Source organism: Nannobrachium achirus, assembly GCF_963921795.1.
Source record: "Nannobrachium achirus genome assembly, chromosome: 20".
Classification (NCBI taxonomy): domain Eukaryota; kingdom Metazoa; phylum Chordata; class Actinopteri; order Myctophiformes; family Myctophidae; genus Nannobrachium; species Nannobrachium achirus.
In genome coordinates this window covers 31,082,376-31,095,591 of record NC_137827.1, presented here as the reverse complement: position 1 = coordinate 31,095,591, position 13,216 = coordinate 31,082,376, and the positions used below count along the sequence as shown (strand labels likewise).

At 41.0% G+C, this 13,216-nt stretch overlaps 1 protein-coding gene across 1 annotated transcript; it reads right to left on the bottom strand.

Annotated features, from left to right (window-relative positions):
- Positions 1-774: 774 nt before the first annotated feature.
- Positions 775-13,105, bottom strand: senp2 (SUMO specific peptidase 2). Its single transcript, XM_080750369.1, has 17 exons — positions 12,835-13,105; positions 12,230-12,291; positions 11,586-11,698; positions 11,036-11,108; positions 10,641-10,728; positions 8,514-8,700; positions 7,964-8,070; positions 7,655-7,764; positions 7,454-7,511; positions 6,560-6,632; positions 6,100-6,252; positions 5,647-5,778; positions 4,308-4,532; positions 3,908-3,987; positions 3,539-3,623; positions 3,357-3,452; positions 775-3,259 (listed from the first exon to the last, which is right to left on the bottom strand). The coding sequence occupies exons 1-17, from the start codon at positions 12,996-12,998 to the stop codon at positions 3,197-3,199; spliced, it is 1,869 nt and encodes a 622-aa protein (XP_080606495.1). The 5' UTR covers positions 12,999-13,105; the 3' UTR covers positions 775-3,196.
- Between the last annotated feature and the right edge of the window lie 111 nt (positions 13,106-13,216).

Genomic DNA, 13,216 nt, shown 5'->3' with positions numbered 1-13,216 from the left:
AAGGACCCCTTAGTTGACAAAGAGATGAAGCAGGCACCATGTTCATAGATTCTTTAGTTTCATGTTTGACAGCACAATCATCAGTGTATTTTGGATTGATGCCAATTTGTGTTTTCAGATTTAACAACTTGAACCGTCAATACTTAAACTTGAACTTTCAATCTGTACTACTTTTTTCCCCTCTAAATCTGACCTCTTTGCCGATCTACAAGCTCACAACGCCTCACTTGCTATTTTTTTCAGAAGTTCTCAGAATTTGGACGCTAGGGTTCAAATGGTTAATCTAAAAATAGAGAAAAAAGGTTTCTATCTCAAAGATTTGGAGGACCCCCTGTAGTAACTCCTGAAGACCCTTGATCTAAACAATAGCAGCAGTACATAGAATGAGTCATTGTCAGTACCATCACTAATTCCTTTGTTCAGGTCATCATTTAGTGCTCTGACAGCTGCTGCGAAAAAAGCTTTAAGCATCTGAGGCATTGCCCATTTTGCATCATCACAACGTTGCTAGGATGAGATTTGTTCTTCTTTCGTAATCCCTTTCGCCCTGCTCAAGCACCTGCTCTCGTAAATGTCCCGCAGCCACAGAAGGGTGAGGTTTCTGTGGTGTGTTCAGCCAGATATATCAATTCATTAGAAGCAATTGTTAAGGAAAGATGGACCTCGATTAGTAACAAAGTAATGAGATACCAAAATTACCTTTTATTACAAAAAAATATTAGAATTTATTTAGCATGAATCAAACATGAGTGTAGACAGCTCACTGAAATAATTTAGACCTCATCTTGGCCATCCTTTGGGGAGGGGGGGGGGGGGGGACTACTGGTACACCTCACATGGCAAACCATCATATACTGTACACTTTTTCATTGAAATTAAGTCACATAAATATCAATGTATACAAAAAAGAAATTCTAAAGAAAAGGCCGACCACACAGAGTTTCTCACGGTCTGCCACAGCAAATTCTGAGATGGAAGTGTTTGAGGTCATAGCTCATAACATTCACAGCTTCAAAGCTCAACCTTCATGTCAAATCAGTTGGTAAACTCAAATACAACTCTTTGGCAGCGGCATGAGCAAACATTTCACCACAAACACTATAGTAAACTTGACCGGGGTTGGCTCTGTAATTGGTCCGCAATATTTTGTTTTCTTCCCTCCACACCAAATATCTTCATCAAAAATAGGCAATCTACAAGCTCACAATATTCACCCACTAGTAGTATCACGAGTCAGCCCATTGCCTCCAACAATTTACAAATGCTTCATCATACAGTCTGGAGCACATGAGCTCTGAACATATCTGACGATAAATGGGATGCGACACCTCTGCCCTCTGCAGTTTTAGTCTTTACAGTCGTGCAAATTGTCTTAATAGCTTGCTGCTTAGCAGCTGGTCTATATAGCATTAGTAGATTGTGGAATAGTTGTCTGGCTACATGAGACAATCCGCCCCCAGAATAGGGATGCTAGGGTTCATGTGGTTAAAAGGAGCACTTCCCCCATTTTCAACCTTATCTTCTTCCACACTAATGCTCATTATAAGATGACATCCCTTTTTATTTATACGTTTAGGCAGGTTTCTGAAATGTCACAGCTTTCCTCTGAGACACAAACCGAATAGACATAATGCCATCTTAAAGTGATAGTTCACCTATTTTTGACATAAAGCTGTGTGAAATACTTGCCATTAAAACAGTGGTTAAAAATGTATTAATTGATTACCAGAGTCCCGTGGTCAGAGTTCTGGTCAGTTTTAGATGAATATTAAAGCTATTTTTTTAGATTTTCTTTTTTGTGATGTCACAATCGGCAGATGACGTCACAATCGGCAGCAAATCTGGACAGCCTGTTTTGAGAACCCGTGGGATACTTTTAACCTTCGCCTTCTCAAAACCAGAGAAAGACACAACGGTCAGAAATGGGACTTTGTGAGGATAGAAGGTGCTAGTGGGACCCCAAAAAAAGGTTTTAAAATAGGAAAAGTGAAATTTCATGGTTTATCACCTTTAAGTATTTCCAATGGGGTGGGGGCCATTTGGCGTGGCCCAATCATTGAAAATAGATTAATCCACAAAATTAGCGCCATTTGTATTGTTGGCCTATTTCTACCATATAGAGCGAGGTTCATTCTGATCAGCTGCCTGCAAAGCACCTTGTTTTGGGGAAATACGTTGCAGCGGCGTAGTGATACTGGACACAAAAAAATAGTACCATGTGACAGAGGGGTCAAAGTTGAACGAAAGTTGGTCTATTTGGTAGAAATAGGTCTACAATACAAATGAAGCTAGTTTTGTGGATTCATCTATTTTTAATGATTGGGCCATGAGCCCCTGCCAAATCACCGGAACTACTTTATATTCATCTAAAACTGACCAGAACTCTGACCACGGGACTCTGGTAATGAATTAATACATTTGAAACCACTATTTTAATGGCAAGTATTTCACACAGCTTCATGTCAAAAATAGGTGAACTAACACTTTAATGAGCATTACAAAGGACAAATTACATAAAGATCTGTTGAAAATGGGTGAAATGGTCCATCAAAAAATAAATAAAGTCATCCCAGTCCAACATCCCACATTTGTATATAAATAAGTAATTTGCAGCAAAGATAACATTATTTTCATACTTGTGCTAGGCCTAAGAATCACATTCTACTCAAGGCACTTAAGGCTTAACAGAAGAAACAAATCCAAAGAAAATAAAAATAAAGTCAAGTCAGTGGTGCCAAAGCCTATATAAGACACATATCAATATACTCTCCAATTACAACTCAGAGATATTTCTATGGGGCCATAATAAACAAGTGTAATATTTCAGATCCCAGAAATAAGCGAGAGGGATTGGGTTTCAAATCCTCATCCTAGGTTTACTGTACCAGTTGTTTAATCTACTGTATAGTATATGTAAGCCATTTACCATGAGAGGGAGTGGGTTGTTGGTTGATTTACCACCGTTTCAGGGTTGTGTGCGGTGGGCACAACTTGCAAGGATCTTTAGTTACAATCATTAATTGTTTCAGTGGGCGGGGTCCATGAGCCAACTCAAGGTTGTTGACTGATTTACCACTGTTTTAAGCCAATCAGAATCCAGTATTTGAAAAAAGTTGTTGTTTTACTGTACACCAGTTGTTGCACAGACTGGGAATGTCCACGTTGCTGAAGGGTTCATTGTTCTGTTTGTGTAGTTCTATAGCAGCGTCTGGTTCAGAATCTCCCACATCATTAATCTCCTGAACAGAGACATGTGGCACTAAGGAGAGAGACACACACACGTTCATATTTGAGTGCATTAAAAACTGATTTATTATTTAATTCATATAATATTTCAAGTGATTTGCACAGCCTACCTGTTTGAAAGTAAGGGGCCTTCCTCTGGATATGTAGTCGGCATATTTACAGGCAAAAACCCCACAGTCACTGCCGTTCTTTTGCTGGGGGATCTCCTAGACATACACATGCCATTTACATTTAATGTCACTGGACAACACATTTTACCCAGATAATATTCATGAATTTATTCCATACTTACATTAGCCCTCGAGCTACCAACAGTCCATTTGGAGCTGTCCAGATCTCTGCCCTTCTTAACTCTGTGTTCCTCCCTCAAGTAGAGTCTGGCACAGAGAAGACATAACATGGTAGATAGTCTCAAATTAATTATGTTATATAAACAACTAAACACCTGTTGTGCATTTGTACACTCCCAGAGTTACAAATGGATAAACTAAGTGGGGGAGAAGTGGCTTATTGTTGGTATCAGCCGGTAACACGCTGGAGTCTGTCCCTGTTACAATGTGCTACACCCCTGGGAGATTTGACAGTGTGTAGAATATTCCTTTTAACAAAATATGTCTGGGGACAATATACAAGAAAAGACTGGAGCAGAGTGAAGACTCACAGTAAACTGCTGCAGATGTCATCATGCCTCTGGCCCATCGAGTCGTACGACCTTACTGAGCGGGATCTGAAATCTATCACCTGCAAAGGGGACGACAAAAGACTATCATTTATAGTAACAAATAGTAGCTAACTTACTTTGGTATAATGGAGCAGTAAACCAGTATGGCAGCAAAGAATGCAAAGCATGCCACTGCATTTAAGAACAATTGACCACATTAACCCTAGATGGGCATGTCAAAATAATGGCAAACATTTGGCCAAAATAGGTGAACAATAAGTGAAAATATCTTGTAGCGTAAATTTTCCTTTTGGTGTAGACAGAGTGAAAAAAGCAGGGAACCCAGTACATGGCCCTGGAGGAACCTGGTCAACCAAGTAAATAAAAAGTTAAGACTTACAGCCATGGCCCAATGGACACCAAGATGTAAGGGAACCAGTATGATGTCATGGACAAATAGGTCTACAGCCTTCGTCCAGCGCTTCACGGACGCATGTCCCCCAGCCTGCCCCCCTGCCCCACCTCGAAGCTTGGGGAAAAAGAAGGTGCTGAAAGAGTAGATCTTCAGTCCCCCTGCTTGACTGCAGCTCCGCTGCATGACAAGGGACAGGTAGAAGTTCATCACCTACAGTGGGAAGGAAGAAGACAAAGAAAAACTAAGAACAAGAGTAAACCAAAAGTCATTAAAAGGATACAGTACATTCCACCTGCTGTTAAAAAATACCAGATGAAATGTTGCATAGTGTAGCCATCTCAGGAATGGATTGTGGGTAACATTTTATTTTATTGTTTATTTATCTGGAAATGTGTAAATGGTGAATGTATTCTTATTTGAGTGACATGTTGAGTATTTGTATGGGGTTCGGTTGGTGTCACATCATAGTGCTAATCACAGATAAATGAGTCCACCAGCTAAGGTTCAGGTAATCAGAATATGAGAATTGAGTCAGACTGAATCTAGGAATCTAGTTGAAGCCATTTGTTGATGCTTGTCGTGCAAGACTTACAGACAAAAGAAGTGGCTAATGTCATCTGTCAGAAAGCTTTAAGGGGAGACTTCTCCGCAGGCAATTGATTATAAATTGTGGACTTGCTCGTTGTGGAAGTTGACCTTTTTACAACCTATGCACTGTGTGAAGTACAGACCTTTTTTCAATTGTCAGTTTGCTGGTGAGTCTTTATATCGTGTCAGTTTTTTGTGTGCGCTCATGCGTGCATGGCATGGTGACATTCACCTAAAAGCAGTTGATTAGATGCAACCATGTCTTTCGCTCTTTATCGCTCACTCTTGTATGCATCATGAGACTCACTCTCTCTCTCTCATATCCCGTTACTGTAAATACTGTGATTTGAGCCGGGACACAGCCATTTTTGCAATCTGGCTTTTTTCTGGACAATCAGGCCTAAAAAGACGATTCTATATTACTCTAGGACTGCCAGGCCGAGCAAATATCATCATTAAGATAAAATGCTGCGCTACAGGAGTAAGGCTGACTAGCTTCTAAAGCAGACTAGATGCACTTGGGAACTCTGGAGCATATGCTTGAGAGAAGAATCTGGTTATCAGGGTGGAGGACATGATATAATGTTGATCTGTCTGGTGATAGTTTCAAAGACAGCCAGGAGTGTGGGTGTTACGCGACTCCCTTTATTTCCACGGCTCTTTAGTGTTTGCAACCACATGAAACCTTCTTAGATGGGCAGTTATACTTGTTAGCACAGCTGTAGCATTAGCCTACCTCATCGTTCAGCCAGCTGCCCTCCTGTAGTGTGGCCAGGTCTCTCTGTGTGATGCGTAGTTTGAAGGCAGAACTTAGGACGAGGTTCGGATCACTTTGTAACAGAGCGCGATTCACGTCTACTGCCATTTCCTGTATGTACACACAGAGACAAGCACAATGATACAACCAAAAAGAAAAGTCGCATTAGAAGACAGAATCATCACTCCTTGCTGCAATTAAATTTACTCTAATATCCACTCCCTGGTTAAGAAGCTAGATGAGCTGGTACTGGCTCTGTACTGTGCTTCACCAAGACCTGGCTGAAGACAGAAACTCTTCTGGTGTAATACCGATTCCAGAACACTAACTACATTGAGTGAACCACAACAGACTCCGATAAGAAGAAAGTTCGAGGTGTGCGTTTCTATGTTAAATGTGAGAATGTTTCTTTCAGACAAACACATTTCTCACCTTAGTCATTCTAGGTAGATCCTCTTCACTGCGACGTGTATGGGTTGAGTGTGTAGCGTGTGGGTCAGTGTGTGTTAGAGAGGGATGCCCTCTGTCCACTAGCTGGAGGCGAGTGGCTACTTCTGTAGAGAGGTCCACTTCTGCTGCCTGTTTCTGATGAAGATAAAAATGTATACACTTTATGGAATTCTTGCAAGTGAGAGAGAAAGAAGTGCTAGAATAAAACAAGAACACAGTGGGAATCAGTGTCCGTTGGACACACTCAAGCGCAGTACAATATGATGCCTATTATTACTGTATGACTGATAAGAGTACAATTATAACTTTTATTTACCCTTTATTACCTACATTACTATATTCTATGAATGTTGGAGTCTGGTGGAGTCTCCCACATCAATATTGAACTGCTCATTCACAGCACATTTTAATTGAGAGAAGGATTTTTTTTAAAGTTTATTACCGTTACGCATCGGGCATATTGGGTCTCTTCCAACCCTTCCGATTTTGTCTTGCTGAAACACACGTCGCCCCTCCTGGAAACACATTTTATAACCATGATCAAAACATAACATATTAAAGCGATATTTTTTGATCGATTACTCACCCCATGGAGACCTGAATGCATGGATATTCTTTTGTTTTTGTCGCATTCCTAAGCCAATAATTTGAGGAAGTGAGCGGTGCTATTTATGAGTTAATTTCATCAAGCCTTCCGCTGGCCAATCACAGCGTGTCCTGTGAAGCTTGGCCAATGGGACCCTGGGCGTACAACAAACTCTGAGCCGTTTGTGTCAAGATGTAGGCCATATCAAAGTCAGATGTAGGCCAAGCTTCAGTTTACTTTAGGGCCCAGACATTTTTTGGGAACCAGACAAAGCCAGATGTTGGAGCTCTGGAATTCAAGTCTCCATGTGGTGAGCAATCAATAGAAAAAAATGAATTTGTGTGTGAACTCTAATCATATTCATAAACAACGCGATGGTGCATTTGGGCATTTGCGTGCAAGCACACAATGTTTTCTTTATAATGGTGGGTTCACACTGACGTGGAAGTGCTGCGAATTGCTGTGAAGTGCTGGGCGGACTGGGCGCACCATCAGTTTCCTTTCATTGCCCATGTTAACCCATTTGGCTGTTCAGCTCCACAGTTGGCGCTTGATGTTCAATAGTTTCGGCATCTGGTAAATTATTTTCTGTGTGCGTCGCAGCAATTTTAACCTCTCTTTTTAACCATACAAATGACCAGTCTTGTGAGGACCAGTCCTAAAACCAAATGGTCCAAATCTACTATATGCTTGTGGGGACACTTTCTTCCCAAATGTATCGTACAAAAAGGACACAAAAAACTAACCAACCTGTCTTTGGCCTGCTTAGTAGCAGATGGATCTCTCCAAGTAAAAACGGTTGGAGCAGCTGAAAAATAATGGGAGAGGACGAAAAAAAAACATGTTAGCCTGGGAATGTGAAGACATTACTTTGCATCTTCAAAGAGTCAAAAATGTTTTTTGTTTTGTTTTAAATTCTACAGCTAGACAACCTATCCTGTGGGTCTCTACCTTTGATGGGTCCAGTCTTTCTGGGTACAGCCTCACAGGGCTTTCTGGGTACAGCCTCACAGGTTCTTCCCATTCCAGCAGTTCTTTGCTCACACTGTGATAGTGATGCACTGATAGGAAGGAAGTAAGAGAAAATCTTTCAGAATCAGATGGGGAACACTTGATGGCATCTTCTAGCTTCAGTAAGTAATGTGATTACACCACCATCTGTAATCTTATTACACTAAAGTCTAAGGTCAATAGTAATCCGATTATTCCAATGTCTAAGAATTTCTGGTAATCTGGTAACACCAACAAGTCCATACTCACTCTTGTGGTTTGGTTCGGTTGAAAGGCAGAGGCTGGTTTTTGTTGTATTTCTCCGTCACCATCTCCAACAAGCGCCTGTACTGCTCTTTGCTGCTCTGCTTTATTGTCTGGGGGAGGCATAATGCAAACCAGTCTTTGTCAGTATCCATGCATTAGCTGCGTTTACACCTTACTTCCAATCTGATCAAAATAAACCAGATTGAAGGTTTTGGATCAAGTGTTAGTGTTTACATGTGGTCAATCCGATCTGGTTGTAAAAGGATTAGAATTTAAATCGGGTTGAGCTTGATCTGGTTTATTTAGGTGTATAGATGGAGAATTTTAAATCAGGTTTATTTTAAATCTCGTATTAACCCGATTAAAAGTGTCCATGTAAATGCAGCTAGTGATAGTTGAAGCATGGTCAGTGAGAATATTAGATGATGTTTGCTGAAACAGAGTATTTGATTGCAGACACATGTACTCGTTAGTTCACACACTCTGCAATAAAAAATGTTAATACAAATCTATTCATCTATTTTATGTTAAAGCCGACTGACTGCCCACTTACCTCTTCAACTGTAAGACTGGGTTTATAGCTGCGGTTGTTTCCAAAGCCTGGACATGTTAAATCTGGGTGGGTGGCACTTGTTCCCATTCCAACACCCAGAGCAGGCCTAGAAGGCAGCAGCTGGAGGGAACTTCTTCTATCCCTGTCCTTGCCCCTTTCAGGGATTCCTGTAGGTAGCCCGGCCCCACTGGAATCACAGCATAATGCACAGGTTGAAGGTCATATACAGCAGACCCATACAAACTTCTTATGTGGATATGGAAAAATAAAGTTAAAACATAATATTGCATGCGTCATGCATAATATAGCATGTACTTTCTTACGGACAATGAAGGCCATTTCCCGGACTTTCAGACTACAATTATGCCAGTAATGCAGGCCTTCCAGAAAGGCAATAACCGTTTCCAAGAGTAATACAAAAAAAGAATCAAACGCGAAGTTTATTTCACAACTTTATCAAAAATGTCCCCAGACTCCCCACTCTACAGTCAATAATACAATTCAAGCTGGGATACATTAAAATAAATACTTAATTTCATACCTGCATCAAGCCCTACCTATTTGATCAATTTCAATACACTCAACTGTTGTTTGACTACGAACTGGCCAATTAGTGGGTAATGGGATGTAAACTTCATTCGATTCTGTGTGTGCGGTGAAGTTAAGTTGAGATGTGTTGGATTATTAAATACTCCTTATTTGGTCATAACGGAATCGGCGAGTATGCCACCAATCTGATTCAGGGGTAAGGGGTCAACACTATGGCAGGTAAATAAAACTTTTGGGCTGGTGGGAGTTTGCTCTCAAACGTACATGCGCACGGGAGTCGGGTGATGTGCACGTTTGAGTCTGAGGACGCAACAGTCTTTAGTTGGCAGTATAAACACAACACGAGATCTGTCTAAACAGCAGAGTGCTCCGTCTCCCCTTCTCTCCAACACACACGCCACACTCAACATGCAGTAAGTGGCTCCAAAAGCTCATTCAAACATTCTTTCCCAGTAGATAAAAATCACACCCGTGTGAACTGAGCGGTGGTCGTGGGGGGGGGGTGTGTGTGTGTGTGTGTGTGTGTGTGTGTGTGTCTGGCCTGGCCTGAACAACAGCGCCCCTCCCTTAACATGTGTGGTGAAAAAAGGTACTTCAGGCTACATACAGACGCGCACACACGCACGCATACACACACGGCCACGTATAGGAGACGGTGTAACCACCGCTCAAAAAGCGACTATTTAACTCTAGTGAGACAAGCACGGCCACATCCCACCTGTGATATATAGATTAAAAGAAAATACCCGCAGACTTTTGACACATGTGCTGCGGTTTATTACTCGTCCCTGAACGACGTGTGAAAATACAAGAATGCAGCAAGCAGCTGAAAACAGCACTTTACCAGGGTGCATTTTGAGCACCCTGGTATCTGATCAGTATCGGTAGATCCGGAAGGAAGAAAAAATAAAAGGTTACATGGGGAGTTTTAAGTTCACTAAAGTCAAGCAGTGATATCATTCAAACTTTTGAACCATAACTGGCTACAGTTCTACCATGCAAACTTTTAGAGCAGAGCCGTGGTCATAATAGGGATGTTTTTTATATCACAAGTCCCTAAAAGGCTCATCTTAATCTTCCTGTGAACGCAAACGTACTGCTTGATGACATAAATAGACTTATGAATATAATGATTCTCTATTTTCATTCATCCATTTGATTACCAAAGCTCATGGTCCTATAATCACATCATTAACACGTTTTCAGATTTTACTGCACTTGGCCGCCATATAAAGTATATACACCCGCAATAATGCAGAGATTCAATTAGGGGCTGATTATTATTAAGTCTGATAATGGTTCACATCATGTATACTTTACATTGCTTAAGACAATTTTGTTTAACATTCTGGACAAAATAGCCAGAGCGAGGTGCCCAGATGTTCCTAGTGCCCACCTATCCTGTATCCGTGTGTAGAGACAACTGTCTTTGGGACATAATATTCCTGAATTTTTATTTTGAAAATGATTATGATGGTGCTGAAATGGGATTGTGATAGGGCTGTCATTCTTTGGTGAGAATCCTGAATAGAACAATGTTGCATAAATGGAAGGAAGATAGAAAACGGCAACACTTGCCTGTATTTCCTCATAAAAGGAGGTGAGGAGCTCTTGAAAAGATTCTTCCCACTCCACTCCCTCTCATTCAGTCCACCTGCTTGCTTATCTGGAGAGATCGAGAGTAAAACATGGGACATGGGGAAAAAAAGTCAGTTATATGCTTAGATTGATAAAGTAAGATATACTGTATATAACACAACTAAATGTGCTTTGTTTTTCCAAAAAGTAATTTGCCACCTGCAATTGATTGATTACTTTATTAGCAGTTTGCAACAAAAAAAAAGAAAAAGAGAAAAAAAGAAAAAGAAAAAGGATTTTTAAACCCAAGGAAGCTTATGGCTTGTTTCCATTGGGGTCCAATGGAAACAAGCCATACAAGTAAGGTCCTTTGTATTTTAATCATATTTACTTACCCATTCTCCAATCAGAATTGCTCATCCATGAAGTTTGTAGTTCATCTATGCCCATCAGTGTAACAGTCAAGCTCTGAAGACAGAAGGAGAATATAAAGGATGAATATACCATTTGGGGAACTGCACTGTGTGATAGTAGCTGTCCCCTTATGGTACACTTTATTGATCCCTTAAATATTAAATACAGTATAAGGTTTCCCTTAGGAAACTTCAGGCTGTATTTAATAACTTTAGCTCATCTTAAAAGGACCACTTCACCAATTTTCAACCCATACATATTCTATAATAATATGTTATGCTGTGTCTCAGAGGAGGGCTGTGTGTGGACAGTTCAGAAACTGCCTACCAGTGACAGCATCAAGAAATCCAAACTTAAGAAACTGCAGGGTTTCTATTCCTGGAAAGTAGTAGTTTTTTTGTAATGACCAAACCTGCCTACCGACAGAGCTAGTGGCACATGTCAATCCCTCCTCTAAGGCGCAGAGCACATGAATTAAATCTGTGACAGCATCAGGTGTTGTGTGCTAAGCGAATGAGTGGGAACACCCACCTGGGTCTGCTCATAGGGTCTGCACTTCTTGCACTTGCTTGATAGTGGATTTCTCAGTCCGAGCAGACCAGCTACCCCCGTCACAGTCTTCTTCACAAAGTTGATGACTACATCTGAAACACAGCGACCAATCAAGTTAACAATTAGAGCATGGGTCTTCCACAGGGGGTCTGGGACCCCTAGGGGGTCCTCAGAGTTCCAACAGGGGGTCCTCCAAATCTTTGTGTGATAGAAACCTTTTTTTCTCCTTTTTTATATTAAGCATTTGAACCCTAGCGTCCATATTCTGAGATCTTTAGCCAAATATAGCAGATCTACAAGCTCACAACGCCTCGCACTGTGTTGTGAGCTTGTAGATCGGCTATTTTCGGCAAAGCGGTTTGGTATAGATGGGGAAAAGAGCAGACTAAGTACAGAGTGAAAGGTCAAGTGTATTTAGTATTGACAGTTCAAGTGGTTAAATATCTGAAAACACATATTGACATGAAACCAAAATGCACTGATGATCGTGCTGTCAAACAATGAAACTATATGCAATCTATGAAAAGGTTGAGGGGGTCCCTGACTCCCTGCTTCATCTCTCTCTCAGCTAAGGGTTCTCTGGCCTGAAAACATTGAAGACCCCTGGGTTATAGTTTACAAACCTCTCTTCCGTCTCTTAACCTCCACTTGCTCGGTCTGGCAGACATTATCAGCCCCATAGATGCTGAAATGAAAAAGCACAATAACTAAAGTCAAGCGTTGGATACAGTAGTCATCAAGTTAACACGAATCTTCAATTTTGAGGTATTTTTGCTTTGAGTGTTTGTAGATTTTGATTATTGTTGCTAAGCATACATAACCCACTTCAGCCCTATATATACATTTTACAAGTTCACATTTGTACATTTTTATACCAGTACTTTTAGTCAAATACATTTTGAATTCCGGACTTTTACATGTAGCAGAGTATTTCTATATTGCAGTATTGATACTTTTACTTAAGTTAAACATTTGAAGAAAAAAAGTTTTGGACGACCAATAGGTCGGTGGTTCAGGTTCTCTAAGTGGATTCCAGGGACTCTGTGGGTTCTTTAGGTTCTTTTAGGGGGGTCTAAATTGACCCATACAAGTAAGTAACTCTGACAGTGTACAAATGGAACCAAATGAACCTGAACACGTTCATTTGGTACCATTTGTACACTGTCAAGAGTTAAGGGGAGACCTTGAAATGTAAAAGTCTGAGAAACACTGCAAATAGGTAACCAACCTCTGATAGTTGCGTTTAGCTGGTCTACTAGCTTGCTGCGGCTCCTCTGTTGTCACTCCTCGCGTGGGTATCTGTCGGTTACCTTTCCCAGGCCACTCTGGGGGGTTTTGTCCCCTAATGGGCTCAAACAGCGACGATATTCCGTCAATTATCCATCCATACATCCCAGACACATACGAGACAATGGAGGCCAGGTCTATTTGACAAACAATAGAGTGGAAAGAGCTATATAACCTACGACACACCACCAGTTACTCTCTAGCTCAGCTCTAGCTTTTAGCATGCACTCCACCACTGGGCTCTGTTGCTAGTGATTAAATGTGAAAGGATGTGCGTCACGAGAGAGTGTTTTTTACTGGTGATTCAGTCAGAGTGTATGAAA